The sequence below is a fragment of the Alligator mississippiensis genome, chromosome 1, assembly GCF_030867095.1.
Source record: "Alligator mississippiensis isolate rAllMis1 chromosome 1, rAllMis1, whole genome shotgun sequence".
Classification (NCBI taxonomy): Eukaryota; Metazoa; Chordata; order Crocodylia; family Alligatoridae; genus Alligator; species Alligator mississippiensis.
In genome coordinates, this window is record NC_081824.1 from 371,118,602 (window position 1) to 371,133,839 (window position 15,238).

The window sequence follows — 15,238 nt, forward strand, 5'->3', positions numbered from 1 at the left end:
TGAGAGTGGGCAAAGCAGGGACCGTCTGCAGGCGGTCATGGTAGTGTTGACAGTGGGGGGCAGGATCTGCCCCGCAGCTGGATGCCAAGGCCGGAAGTGCAGGTGGCATACCCGGAAGTGCCAGCGGTACTTCTTGGGGAGGCACCAGCACTCTGCCTGCCCCCCTGCCCATTGCCTAAGCCAAGAGTGTTTGCTCTCAGACACCAGCATTCTCAGGGGGTGCACGTGCACCCCTGTGTACCTCTTATGCAGCACTTATGTCATATACTTCATTCTTCTCAGTCCAAAAAAGTTTTAGATGAATGGCTTGAGTTTGTTGGCATAATATTCATACAAAAGGGAACCTTTTAAAATACCAACCTTGATCTTTTGCAGCCTCAAGGAAAAGTCTCGTTTCTTTTACTCTGATTTTATTTCAGAAATGTCAAACCTTCCTTGTTGCAGCAAACAACACAAGTGCCAGGAAAGCTTCAGAAATGTGGTAAAGTAAAACTGTTGATGAGAGCTAGTCCTTTATTTTGTTAAGGGTGAAATATAGGTTGTGTGTTTTTTTGTGAAATTGTTTTGTTTTTGTTGGGTCTTTTTTTTGTCTGTTTGTATTTTATGTTTTAAGGAGTGGAAGATTTTCTTATTTATTTTGCAAAACACTGGCTCTTAACCAAATACAGGCAAATTTTCAAAACTGTTCTACTATAAATAATTCTGGAGGAAAAAAGTAGCTAAGAAAACATGAAAATGTACCTTTTTACAACATCTTCTCCACTCCAACAAGGTAGCCCATCAGCAGCTGCTAGCTCATTAATACACAGCTGATCAGCCAGGCCTCCATAGAATGTCCTATACAGTCGAAGGCTATTGATAAAGTCTCTGCATCAAGACACAAGGAAAATAAGTAACAGCGTCAATCCATAATAATAAACAAAAAATACTTCCATGCATTGTTACAAGTCAAAGATTTTGCCATTTTGTCACTCTCTCTTGGCACTTATTTGCTTATTAATCATTTTGTAAAAATTATATGTAAATGAGATGATCTGAAGGACTGAGACTACTTAATAGCTTACAAACTTGTCATTGTCTTTTGTTGAAATTAAACTAAGTCACAGACTGATCATGAGAAAAAGAAAGTGCTAGGTTTTTTAAGCAATTGCAGCATTGGACAAAATAGGCTTAACCTGTAGATATTATCATTGTTGGCTATTTAAATTACTGGTTCGATAATTTATTTCTGTTTTTGTGCATTATACTGCTTTTTTTAAATTGCTAGGTTTATTGCATCTCAATAACTGTTGAGGTGACCAGAACTAGGGATATGTGCTATTTCTAACTTATTCCACATTGATCAAGATTTCTCTTGAAAAAGCCAGTGAAGGAATTCCACAATTTCTTTAAGTAGCTTGTTCCATAGTTTCATAGTTTCATAGTAGGTAGGGTTGGAAGGGACCTGAGCAGATCACCAAGTCTGACCTCCTGCCATGGCAGGAAAGAGTACTGGGGTCAAATGACCCCAGCAAGGTGCTCATCTAGCCTCCTCTTAAAGACCCCCAGAGTAAGAGCCAGCACCACTTCTCTTGGAAGTTGGTTCCAGATCCTAGCCACCCTGACAGTGAAGTAGTGCCTCCTGATATCCAGCCTAAATCTACCCTCTGCCAGCTTGTGACCGTTATTTCTTGTCACTCCTGGTAGTGCTTGGAGGAACAGAGACTCCCCCAATGCCTGCTGGTCCCCCTGACCAGTTTGTAAATGGCCACTAGATCCCCCCTCAGCCTTCTCTTGTGGAGGTTGAACAGGTTCAGGTCCCTTAGCCTCTCCTCATGCTGACTCCTGATCATGCAGGTGGCCCTCCTCTGGACCCTCTCCATGTTGTCCACATCCCTCCTGAAGTGCAGCGCCCAGAACTGGACACAGTACTCCAACTGCGGCCTGACCAGTGTTGCATAGAGGGGGAGGATCACCTCCTTGGACCTGTTTTAGATGCATCTGTGGATGCATGACAAAGTATGGTTAACCTTCCTGACCGTGTCCTCACACTGTCGGCCCATGTTCATTTTGCCCTCAATAATGACTCCAAGATCCTTTTCTGCCTCTGCGCTGACAATAAGGGAGCTCCCCAGCCTGTAGGTCTGCTGCTGGTTCCTCCTCCCCAGGTGTAGTACCTTGCACTTGTCAGTGTTGAACCACATCCTGTTCTCACCCGCCATCCCCTGTAACCTGTCTAGGTCCGATTGCAGCCTATTCCTCCCTTCTAGCGTGCCCACTTCTCCCCACATCTTAGTGTCGTCTGCAAATTTGAACAGCGTGCTTTTTACCCCCTCGTCCAAGTCACTGATGAAGATGTTGAACAGTGCGGGCCCATTGCTCTTAGGGTTAAGAAGTTTTCCAGAGAGTTGATCTAAATCTGCTTTGTTGTAGTTTAAGCCCATTTCCTCATGTTCTGTTCTCTGTGGCAAGAAAGAACCATGTGTCTCCATCTTCTTTTAAATATTTGAAAGCTCATGCTCTCCCACTTCCCTGAATGTTAAAATTAGTTACCATTAATATCTATAGGAAATTAAAATAAATGAAACAAGGGGTTATACACAGGTATTAAAAATCCCTGGCTTTTATCTATACAGTTTGCACAAGGCACAGAACTGTTTTACATTTACAATTTCTACTGTGTAACATGAATGTACAAATAAATCCAAGACTGTAATGCTGAAAAAAATATTCATTAGACTCCTTTTCAGCTATAGTGTTTGCCCATCTTTAAAAAAAAAATTAAATTAAAAACAAAATAAACGTCCATATATTTTTATCCTGTTTTCCCACCCCCTGAGTATTTAATTAAATGGGAATTGCATATTAACAATTACCATTTCTCATCTGCTGGGATATATTCTGATTTCAGTTACAATTCTAAATTTGTTATTGTTTTCAGTTTGCTTTTATTCTATTGGAGATGCGATCAGTAATTCAAAACACAGAAAACTGACCCACTTTCTCCAAACTGACAAAACTCAATAATTTACAGTCAGATCCCATCATCTTTACTCATGAATGTAACATGTGCATTACATTAATTTGTAAGTATGTTCCTTATAACCATACTCAGTTTGAATGAGGTAGCCCAATATTGCCACTATACATTATAGAAAGGGACTTAATAATGAAAACATATCTCTGTGTAGAATGCTTCTGATAATTTTCTCTCATTTAACAGTTGGTATTGATCAAATTTTCCTCTTTTACACTATCAATCCATACTTAATACAAAATAGGAATGTGTGCAGCTTCTAGCACTTATTAGATGAACTGCATTACAACAGAAAGGTCAATTATTCTATTAGTAAATGTGTCCTGAGGCAAAGCTAAAGTTAATACAGAAGCACTAACAAATTTCGTCCTCTGTAGATGTCTGACCAAAAGCAGTAAGAAGGGCAGATGGTTTAAATGTCAATTTTCAGCCATCTTTTTCTAGAGAAGATAACATATAATTATAGGCAGCTGAGCACATGTGTAATTACAGTCAACAGAAACCACAGATCTTGCTTATCTCTCTATTTTGGAATGTTCATTTTAACTATTTTATTGCCTCAGTTAAAAGCTCTCTGTGAAATTTAGCAAATATTCTCATATTTGCTGGAAAAATACATAAGTGCTTAGATGAGGTGTTAGGGGTAGCTTTTCTAGAAAATTATTCTTTATTCACTCTAGGATTATTCAGTGTCAAAAGCACAGAAATGTCTCTTTTTCCCATTACACTGAGTATTAGAAAATACTAGATTGGAATTCTGCTGCCTAGATTATTATCTGATACTAAAAATAATGAAATGAGTAGGTAGAGGTAGCTGAACACATATTTTAATGTATAAGATTTCATCTGGAGATATGAAGTACATTTGTGAATTATGGTAGTAAAGGCAGGAAAATATTGCGTTATTAACAATACCTAGGACATTGACCTAGTGCTAAACATTATGAGTAAGACCTCTTTTTCTTGCTTAAGGCTGTAAAAGTAGTTGAAAGCAAGAAAAGAAAGTGCCTTAGCTGTTTCTATTAGCAGCTTCTAACACATATGACAAGAAACAGAGCTACATTAAGAGACAACAACCACTACAAACAGTTTAAAATAATGAAATAATTTATTGCAGTTCGAATGTTATGACACTGTGGGTAACAGAGGATGCTATACTGAATGGAACTGAGATGCTGTGCAAGATCATCTCTCCCTTAAATTGAAGTCTGTACTATATAATGATTGATAATTCCCAGTCTATTATATTGTTTCAAAGGGGGTAAAACATTGCATTACAGTTCACACTCACATACCTATACACAGAAAAAAAAAATGGTTATACCACATTTACTCAAATACAGGACAAGGTTCCCCCCCACCCCATAATGGCATGGGGAAAAAAGCCCCTCTTATAATTACAAACATGGAATCTCACTAAATATATTGTCTATCATTAAACTGCTGCCAAAAGCAGCATGTGCTCAGCAATAGAAACCAACTATGAAGATGATTAGATTCAGCCAACATGAAGCGTGACTATAAAACGCATGGCCCACATTGGGCAAACATGCTGATGGGAACTGTTTTTTTGTGCGAGTGCCCCTTGAAAAACAATGGGCAGTTGCTACTCCAGAAGGGAACAATCACTAGTCCTGGAGATACTGCAATATTAGGCCAGCAGTCAGAGAGGCTGAAGCAAGTGTCAACAACCTTCCCTGGTGCCAGAAATGTTGATGAGAATCTACCACAAGGATAGATTAGTGCAACACATCTGAATAAGACATATGGCAGTGCCCATTAAGTGCAATCCCCCTCACTGCCAACTCTTTTTTAAGTCATGATGAGCCACAACATTACATGTTCAAAATCCCTTTGTCAACCCTTCTCACAGCCTGGTGAGGCCCCTTCTATCAACCTGCTGTGTCCCCACCTTCCATGAAGTGAAGCCAGACCAGGTTGCTCTGTACCTCATCTGCACATACATTTTTGGAGCATCTCAGGATTTGTGACAAGAGCTCCCAGTTCCAGTCATGAGTGGAAGATAATTAACACATCAGGCCTTTCTGAGGGTGTATCTGGAGTAGGCACACATACTGGGAACATCTACATGTGAAATTAATGCAGCACATTAAACTCTAGCACATAAATGCCAGAGTTTATTGCTCCCAGGAGCTGCATTTATACATGTGCCCAGGACCATAGCACGTTGAGCCAGGTTGGAGCAGCCCTGGCTGGCAGGGAGCCAGGGGTTAGTTTGCCAGACTGGGGCTGCTCCAACCCAGCTCAGTGTGCTGTGGAGGGGCTGGATGATGCACGAGGATGCTTCAGGACAGGGCTAACCAGCAGGCAGCACCACAGTGAAGCACCCTTATGCCCCAGCCAGCAGAGTCAGTATCTACACATGCACTGCTGCACAGTACATAATTCCGCCACAGGATAATACTTATATTTACACGTACTAATCTATGGTGGCATCTATTAGTTTACTGCAGCCTAGTAGGCCTGCACATGTAGACACAGAGACTTTACTGAGGAACTAATATTAGGCAGCTCCGCTGTAAATGTCTCACGTAGACATGACCACTCAGAGTACTGAGCTGCGTGGTCACTGTGGAGCATGGGGCCACACTAATCAATGGGGATCCTGGTTTTCTCTGATTTAAAAAGATCCCCAATTTTCAGTTAAAAAAGTAACCCCAAATTCACATTTTTCAGTGATTAAAATGAAACGCCATTATATATAGTGGTGTTTCATTCTAATCACAGAAAAATGTGAATTTGGGGTTACTTTTTTTAACCGAAAATTGGGGCCTTTTTTTTTTTAATCAGAGAAAACCAGCTTACCCTGGTAATCAATCATATGTGCCAGGCTGAGAAAGTGTGCAACAAAGATTTTGGGTGAACTGTATGCAATGTCATGGTTCTCCATGGCTGGAACTGCTGTTGACTGGTGGGGCCCAGTACAGTGAACTATGTGATAAATCATGAGCCTTTTAGCTTTGCAGTAATACCATGCATAGTTTATACAAGATACAAATAGGTGCTAAAGTACTACTCAAAAGTGCATTTATGAAACACCTGTACTAAAACTTGCAGTAGTTTAAAAAAAAAAAGTAACATACATCAATTATGGATGACCTGAGTCTATAGATACTATATGCAAATTGTTGTGGCCATGTTTAATTTCAAGGTTATTGTTTTCAAATTTGTTCCTCACTTCCACATGCACAGGGAGAACAGGGTCTGACAGAAGAGGGAAGAGACTTACAGGGGAAACATTTGGGGGGAAGCAGAGGACAAAGGGCTCTCTAATACCCCAGATGTACTGTCCCTGCTATAGCAGTGGAGATGGAGTAAATTCAAGCCAAACCTCTAATAATTAGATTCTATACCTAGAAAATTATAACAAATTTATACGTTTTCCATATATAGAATCTAATTACTGGGGGGTCATCTTATAATAAGTGTAGTTTTCTATTTGAGTAAATATGGTATTAACATCTTTAAAAATAGGTAATAAATCATTTACTTTTATCCAGCAATATCAGTGATGCTTAAAAGAAAAAAAGACACTATACATTTGCACGTACACATACACACAATCCAATCCAGTTATTTGACTCCCACTCAAGTGAAATCCTAGCAAATCCAGTGACTACCATGAAAGAGAGTCACTGTTAGTGATAGATGACCAAAACTGCTCAAAACACTTCATGAGAGAAAATGGATTGGACAGCAGAATGTGCCAGGGAAAGTCTTGTGATTACAAGATCAGCCTGCCTTAGCATTTCTTTCTTCAAAAGAATACAAATCTAGAAGGACCTTTCCCTAGTTTTTTGCTTTAATTTCTTTGGCATCCAGAACATACAAGACTTGGAAAGTGCCATTTTGACCCGTAGGCATGTTTCAGTCAATTTTTACCCATCAGGTATCCCAAAAAAAGGAACGGAATAAAAATAATTTCCTGTTACAGACTCCAGCTTCTTTCATCAGTAAAGTCAGTCTCAGAAGTGAGTGTCATAAGTGAAAAGAGAAGATGGTAAAGATTTTCTCCTCTACTTTGAGCAGACCCTCTAAAAACAAATAGAAGTTCTGACTTTTTTTATAATGGAGCCACTATTTTACTGAAACACTGTTACTTGTTATAATAATACCAACCAGTGTAATTCTAAATGGGTGCATCTCCATGAGCCATTAATGTAGCTCAATAAGTTCTGGTGCAGTTTGTGCCAGAGTCAGCTGCTTTTGGGCTGGCACCAGATTTGAGAGGTCAGCGCCAGGCTCCAGGTGATGGTGCTGGAGGAGCTGGCTGGGGCGTGATTGTGCTGAAACTGCAGTCATGTGGCTGACTCCCAGAGCCTGCTGCCAGCCTGGGGCTGCTCAAACTGCTGCAGTCCTGGTCACCATCCACACATGCATTTCTGTACAGTATATGACTCCACCATAGCATAGTACTATCTTACCGTGGAGCTAATTTACTGTGCTTTAACACCTGTGCACGTGTAGTTGGTGACATTTTACCATGGAGCTAATTAATCAACTCTGCAGTAAAGCACACATGTAGGTGCATCCAACTGAGTCATAATCAGGGATCTGGGTTTTCTGTTTCCTATGGAAAAACATGGATTTTCTCCTTTAAAGGAGAAAAACACAGATTTTTCCCCTTTGAAGAAGGAAACTGCAGGTTTCCTCCTTTGCAAACAGCTCTCCACAGGCTGGCAGATTTCCAGCCTGCAATTAGCTGCTTGCAAACAGGGTGCAAAACCCTAATCCCTGTCCAGAGAGGAGGGGGTAGGGCCAGGGAATCTGAGACCAGCCAGGGCTAGCTCAGACTTACTTTGCCACCTGCAACCTTTGGGATAAGTAGGGCCTGGGGGACTGGACCTGAGGCCTGAGGGCAGGGGCAACTGGAGCTCCCTTCCAGCAGGTCTGGCAGGGGGATGGGGCTGTGGGTCAGGAAGGAGGAGCATTGGCAGCAGCAACTGGGAAGATGCTGTTACTGGTTTTGCTTTTTGTTTTTGGGAGGTTTTTTGTCTTTCAACCCCAAGGGCTAAGGGAGAAAGGTAGCAGTGCCTGGGGGGCTGCTGCTGTTGCTGCTGCTTTTATTTATTTTTTTCCTTTTTCTCCCCCAAGAGCCAAAGGAAAAAAAGCAGCACTACCCAAAAGGCTGCTGCTGCTGCTTTTATTTTATTTTTCCCCCCAGGGGCCAGGAGGGAAATGCAAGGTGCCTAATTCACACTGGAATCCATGACAATTAGACATTCCCAAATACTTTTCAGAGCTGGTCCTCAGATGGTGTAGTGTAGGAGAAAGTATATAAAACCTATGAATAGGGACAGGTTTAAATCACAGCCAGAGACCAGCAATTTCCTGGTCCCTGTGCAACCCCTGGGCCTGATTTCATGGCCCTCTGATTGGCCCTGCAGGGAAGTGGGGCGGGGGGGGAAGGACAGCCTGGTGACAGGCAGTTTAAGTAGGATGGAGGAGCGGAGGTAGAGCAGGAGGAGGAGGGGAATTAGGAGGGGGACACAGAAGGGGCCTCCCACAGGGATTGGTTCTGCCCCAACTGCCTTTTAGCCCCCACCAAGCAGGGACCACTGCTGCCCGCCCACTGCTCCCATGCAAGTTCCTGGCCCACTGTAGTCCTCGCCCCATTACCCTAGTTCCACTCCTCCTGGGTGCTGAACACCCAGATCGTTCCAGATAGTGGTTGTAGGTGTGTCAAAGCACCTGTGGCCAGTAGTGCATTGGTCAGGCTAAGCTAGCATGGCATGTCCCAGGACAGCAGCTCCAGGATCTGCAATGGGGACATGTGGCATGCAGAGGTTGGCCAAAGCCAAAGTGAGCCTGCAGCTGTCAGGGATAGCCCTGGTTCACCAAGATGCACTGTGCTGCATCCACTGCTGCCATCTGGAAACATTTGGGCGGTGAGCACATGGAAGCCACAGGGTGGAGGTAGGAGGGCAGGGACTTCAGTGTGCCAGGGGCTGGCATGGAGGCAGTGGGCAGGCAGCAGTGGTCCCTCCTTGGCAGGGACTAAAAGGCAGCTGGGGCACATCCCTAGCTTGCAAAAGAGAAGTTTGTTCATTCAGAACACCTCAGTTTAAATCTAGTTGTCACAGGTTTTTGGGTGGGGACTCAAGCTGAAACTACACTTATTTGGGACTCCCCAAAACTTGAACTCAGCCTTTATTGCTACCAACAGGTGCAGGGAGCAAAACAGCATGGGCCAGCACTGCTCAGAGCCACAAAACAGCAGCAGGGGACAGCTGCAGCTGGACCCATGTCCTGGTGCAGGGGGGAGCTGAGGCCAGGTGGGAGTGAGTGGCGGGGTGGGTAGGGGCTGTGGGTTGGGAGTGAGATTGGCTGGCAGGGTGGTGGGTCTGTGGCTTGGAAGTGAGGGGCAATGCCATGGACAGAGGCAGGGCATTGGCATGTCAGGGCTGCTCAGTGACACAAAGCAGTGGGACAGACAGCTGCAGTTGGACACACGTCTTGGTGCGGGGGTGGGAGGGGAGCTGCTGCTGGAAGGGAGCAAGTGGGAGATAGGCAGGGACTATGGGTCAAGAGTAAGTGGCAGGACTAGGGTGGGGGCTTTGGTTTGGGAGTGAGGGACACCAGCATATAAAGGCTGCTCAGTATCACAAAGCAGCAGCAGTGAGAAGAGCCGTAGCTGGACTGGCACCTTGGTAAGTGAAGGGGGCAGGGGGAGCCCTGCTTTTCCATGATAAAAAAACCAAAATCAAATGCCAAAATTTATAGGCATTTAGAATTTATTTTATTATAATGATTGAGGCACTGGTAGACTTCCAAATTATTTTAAAATTGTAAATATATCAATAAAGCATTGTGATCAACTGATAACTATATATATAGTGGTATTTCAGTTTAATGGCAGAAACCCCAGATTTTGATTTTTTTAATCAGATAGTTTTAGATTTGGTTTATCAGAGAATTTTTGGGCTTTTTAACTGACAAAACCAGGATCACTGGTTATAATTAAGGACCAAATCCTGAAGTCTGTTACTCAGTTTTCCTCATCTTACACAGGCAAAAGTATTTCTGAAATCAATAGTTTTTTGCCACAGTAAGGACTTTAAGATGTATCCCTGGCTAATGCTACCTGATTTATCACAATGGAAAACATGAATGTATATGATTGTAAAACTATTTGTTCTCTTATTTCTAACCTATTCATCACTAGTCCTGTTGTACAAACAAGTCTTGGAGGAAAGGAACAACCACTTTTTTGGCACATCCGTATGTCAAAAAGCATCCTTCTGCAAATGTCAGCACACACATACAGTTTGCTCATACTTTCACTATTTTCACAGCACTTTCAGTTCTTTTAAATGATTAAAACTACACTAACTGTCTTTACTTATTTGTCTATTATTTCAGAAAACAAAAATTTAGATTTAATTCAATGACTATGTTTTAGAAATATAATAGCATATACTGTTGTACCACTGGAATATAGCTGCATTCCTCTCAATGCTGTATTCTCCACTAATGCACTGCATCCCATTGTATGAATATAATCTATTCTGTTGTAAAATTAATAGCTTACTTTCTTCTTTCTTTCTGGTTGTAAAACTAATGTCTTACTTTCTTCTGCTGGCAAGTGTTTCTTCACTGTCTCTTGAGAACACATTCAGCCCTTGATTATCTTTGTTCTGATCAAGAGAACAACTTGGGGACTGTGTAGGCTTTCTCACAGGATGGCCACATACTTTGGTTACCTGCAAAAACAAAAGCCATAAGGAACATGTTAAAACTAGGAATAGGTCAGTATCCTTCCCTTTTGTTTAAGTCTGATTTTACTAACAGTGAAGATGAGGTATATTGCCCATTTTAAAAAGGTCAGCACTGGTTCCACTAGATATGTGGCTAGTCAAAACTAGTAACCATACTGAGCATGGTTTTTTGTTGCTGACGCTATAAAAATGAAGAAACAATGGAGTATCCTTTGTTGAATTGAAAGGACATTCACAGAGTGTTCTCAAAAGACCAGAACTTGCCCCTTTGGAGTTAGTAGCTGCAGTTTTCCAGGCAGATCGTCAGCCCATGGCTTTTCATTGTAATACGGATCATTACAACAACTAAGGAAACCAGATGTTGAGCATATTTCTACTTTTCTGCAATCTACCCGAAATAACATTTACAATGTACATCAAGCTTTGTGCTTCCTTTCCAATTTAATGTGGTAAGTTCAGCACAGTTACCCATAGTATCTATTAACAGCTCAGTGATTGAGACTTACATTGATGTCCTAGAAAATGTATGTTTAATGACCCTATTTCAAATCACAGATACTGGTAACATGAAATGATTTATATTATCTGTATCTCTGATAGAAATAGATATAAATTAATATGAACCCATATTTTTTATTTTTTGTAATATTTGACACTTTATCTTTTGTATTAAAGAGGCTATCAATTTACTATTATTACTCATTATTTCTACTAGTCAGTGAGTTACAAATCAAGGCAATATATATTCATTAAATAGGAAATACAGCATATTAAGAATTACACATTAGAATAGATATTAAGTAGATTCAGTGGCATGTATCTTTTATATATGTGTGCATGCATTACTGAAGGCCTAGTCCTGTATGTGAAGTATATAAGTTTCCTAGAAATACTCACATTTCATTACAAAAGAGAGAAAGACAATGGCTATATCTCTTAAATCAATGTTTGGGTTCAAAACTTTTTAGACTCACCCCCAGAATCCAGTTCCTAAACCAAAATACATCCTAATTCCCTCAATAATCACACAACCATGGCAAAATAACCATGACAAAGAGACAACTGGTTCCTGTTAGTAGGAGATTTTTTGCTTGTAGTTGAATGTTCTGCCTTAAATACGAGTCTTAAATATGAGACTATAAACAACAATCTTATGTGCCAAATTTCTTTTACTCTCATTCATGACAAAGATGAACCTGTAGATAATTACAATCTTAAGGACCAGTTTCTCTAATAAATATACAAGTGACATTGGCTGCAACATTAGAAATAAGATAAGATTATTTTATTAAAAATGAGAGGTTCCTTTATTCATAGATTTTGCAATGAAAACCTAAGACTTCTGCAATTGTACTTACGTAGCCAAGTCAAAAGTTATAAATTGGCACTATCACTTTACAAGGAATAAATCTTCATTGAGATTGTCTGAATAACCAGTTGTGTAGAAAAATAAGTGTTTTCACCCAAAGATACAAAATGAAAAAAAAATCCAATGGGAAATATAAGAACAAATATCTACTAAGTATATTTTAGATAGGGGACAAGGCAGTGGTGTCCTCTACCATTCCTGTCTTTGAACTACCAAAAGACTTTCACAATATTCTACTTTCCTCAGAAGGAAAAGAACAAACAGTTAGTGAATAGCCACTAATTTTCACAAACCAAAAGAGTTCAGATGTTGGTTAAGAGATGTAAATTCCAACTGTAAAGCCTGCAGTAAAGCCTGCACAATAAAACCTTAGAGCTCTTCTGGCCTGATTATTAATTTGTTTCAGGAGGAATAACTACAGAAAGGGATAATACAATATTTTTAAGCACTCATTTCAAAATGGGAAGTTTGTGATCACTATTAATATTAGAGACAAACCTAGCTTTTACAACTTTCCTTTAAACAAAAAAGTCCTCAATCACATACTTTTGCCAAAGGAAACACAATTTAAAAATACTACATGAAATAGCTATTTTAGAATTGACTTAATTTCAAAATTCATTAAGGAAAATTCCTACAAGAGTAACCACTGAAACAACAATAATCAGCCATTAGAAAATGTTTGTACATCACCAAGCATACTACTAGCATTCAATGAACAGCAGCAATAACAGAAATAATAATAAAACTGATCATCAATCATATATCAGTGATGATATATTTCTCATGGCTAAAGGATTAAGATCATTGACCCTCATGACAGTCACTTACTGGCTCAGATGTTGTTTTTGTGAGATTCACTACTTCTGCCTACATCAAGCATCCTGTTTGACAATATCCCTAGCTCCTTGTATCTGGTCTCAAGTCTTTGGTGCTGAAGGTCCTTCTTCCAATGTCTGTATGATTGTCTATGATGATAGCTCTCCTATGTTTGCCTGACAGATTACATGAAGAAAAGCTTACACTTGTATCTTTCATCTCACTGCAACCAATGTATCTTTTTTTATTAGTTCACTGGTAGCTGTCTTTGTAAACCCATTAACTGTATGTGTGCACTAAATATACATCTGCCTTTCCCCACTAACCATTTCCACTATGTCACTCTGTTTCTTCATTATACTTTGGCACACATGACAAGGTAACAGTCCTATCTTCCCTCTAGTCCTCTATGCTGCATGCAACCAATATGATTTTAAAACCAAAGGGCCTAAATTTCATCCAATTCCCTGTAAAAAACTGAATGCAATCTAATAAAAGTTAAACTTTCACAGAGATGAATTAGCCTAATTCACTCACCATTGAAGTCAGGAAAAAGATCAGTGTGGGAATTCTAGACTGTAGTTAAAATTTAGGGTCTCCCAACACTATTTACCTGAAGAATTAAAACAGTAATTTAAATGCAAAATGAAGTTTTTTGGTTTTAGTTCATTTGAAAGCAAAAATAAATTTCTGAAGGTAAACTCATTAAGAATAAACAGCCTTGAGCCTTCACACAAGGGAGAGAGAAACTAAAAGCTGAATCCTACTTCACTTTACATACCCAAATAGTGGCTACCTAACCACTTAAGTGCCATTTTGGCACTTACCCATAATTCATGATCCTATTCTACATGCAAATAGTCTATAAAGCTATTGAGCTGATCAATAGCGCACACTCTGGTTGGGGAGGAATGGAGCACCATAAGTTCATAAAGACAGAAAAAGTAACTGGGCAAAAGCAATATGACTAGTAGTGTTAGACACAAAGGGTGCGTCCACACATGCAAGCATGTGCACTTGCAGCAGCTCAAATAGAAGCAGTCCAGATTTGAGCTGGGGCTTTTTGCCTCAGCGCACGTGCTCGGACATGCACTTGCTTGTGGAGCAAATTGTGCCACCTGGGTCAAAATAACCCTGCCTGGCTCCCCCCGGGTCTGCAGCCAGGGTGAGCTAGAGCCTGGGGCAGCACCTGTGCTGTCCCCAGCAGTATTAAAAGCTGCCCTGGCAAGTAGCTCAGGGCTACTGGTTCTCAGGAGCTTCTGGGGTCCAGCCAATTGGTACCTGGGGACATTACCCCTTGTGCCACCTAGACTGCTGAAGCAGCCCCGAGAGTTCCGTGCACCCTCTACCCACTGCAGCAGTCTGGCAGTGGGGGCTGCTGCTTGGCTGTGACCTGCTGCACACCTGCCAGACCCGGATGGGGACTGCACAGCCAGTAGAGACATCCACCCCTCTGGGCCAGCTGCCAGTGGGCTGTGGCTGCAGAGCTGGCCTTTTTGTGGCACTAATGCCATGTGCGCTGCTGCCCAGCCAGCTGGGCAGTTATCACCCAGAAGATGTTCTGGGTGTGGTGGCCTGCTTTGAACTGTCAAAGCATGTCCTCCTGGCCCCATCTGGCCAGGAAGTCAGCCACATCCAGCTGGGTCCAAGGTGCTAGCTCTGAGCAGGCAGAGTCCTGCCACTGGCCTCCCTAGCAGGAATTCTGGTGTTCCCTATTGGAAAACTGAAAAATCCCTGATAAAAAAATCCCAAAGTCACTCTGTAAAATACCCCAAAATCCATGTTCCTCCATGATTAAAACAAAAGACCTCTCTCTCTCTTTTTCTGTATAGATAGATAGATAGATAGATAGATAGATAGATAGATATACACAGAGAGAGAGAGAGAGAGAGAGAGAGTGATCAGTTGGGCAAGTTTTGTTGATATATGTACAGCAATATTGTTAAAGCAATTTGGAAGACTACCAGTGTCTCTATCATAATAATAAAAAGAATTCTAAATACCTATATGTTTTGCTGCCCCCCCCACAGGGGCCACAGGCCCCCCCGCCCCCCATCAGGGGCCACAGCCCCCCCAACAAAGGCTAAATGGCCCCTGCAGGGGCTACCACCCCCGCCGCAGGGCCCACATATGCCACCCCCACTTGCTTCCCCCAAACTCCCAGATTGCTGCCCCACCTGTCCCCATCCCCTACTTTCACCCCCAGCCCTCTGATGGCTGCCCCCCGCTCCAGCCTTCAGCACTTAAAAAAAAAAAAGTCTCTACTCACCACAGGAGCAGGGACTGTGGGGGCTC

The 15,238-nt window shown here is 41.6% G+C and overlaps 1 protein-coding gene across 1 annotated transcript in view; it reads right to left on the minus strand.

Annotated features, from left to right (window-relative positions):
• The window catches only part of GPC5 (glypican 5), a 1,236,000-nt gene that overhangs the window by 927,206 nt on the left and 293,556 nt on the right, over positions 1 to 15,238 (minus strand). The window contains exons 4-5 of the mRNA XM_019486966.2: positions 10,607 to 10,740; positions 742 to 867 (exon numbers count right to left, since the gene is read on the minus strand). Of these exons, the coding sequence (XP_019342511.1) occupies positions 742 to 867; positions 10,607 to 10,740 (260 nt within the window). The remainder of the gene's footprint in view (positions 1 to 741; positions 868 to 10,606; positions 10,741 to 15,238) is intronic.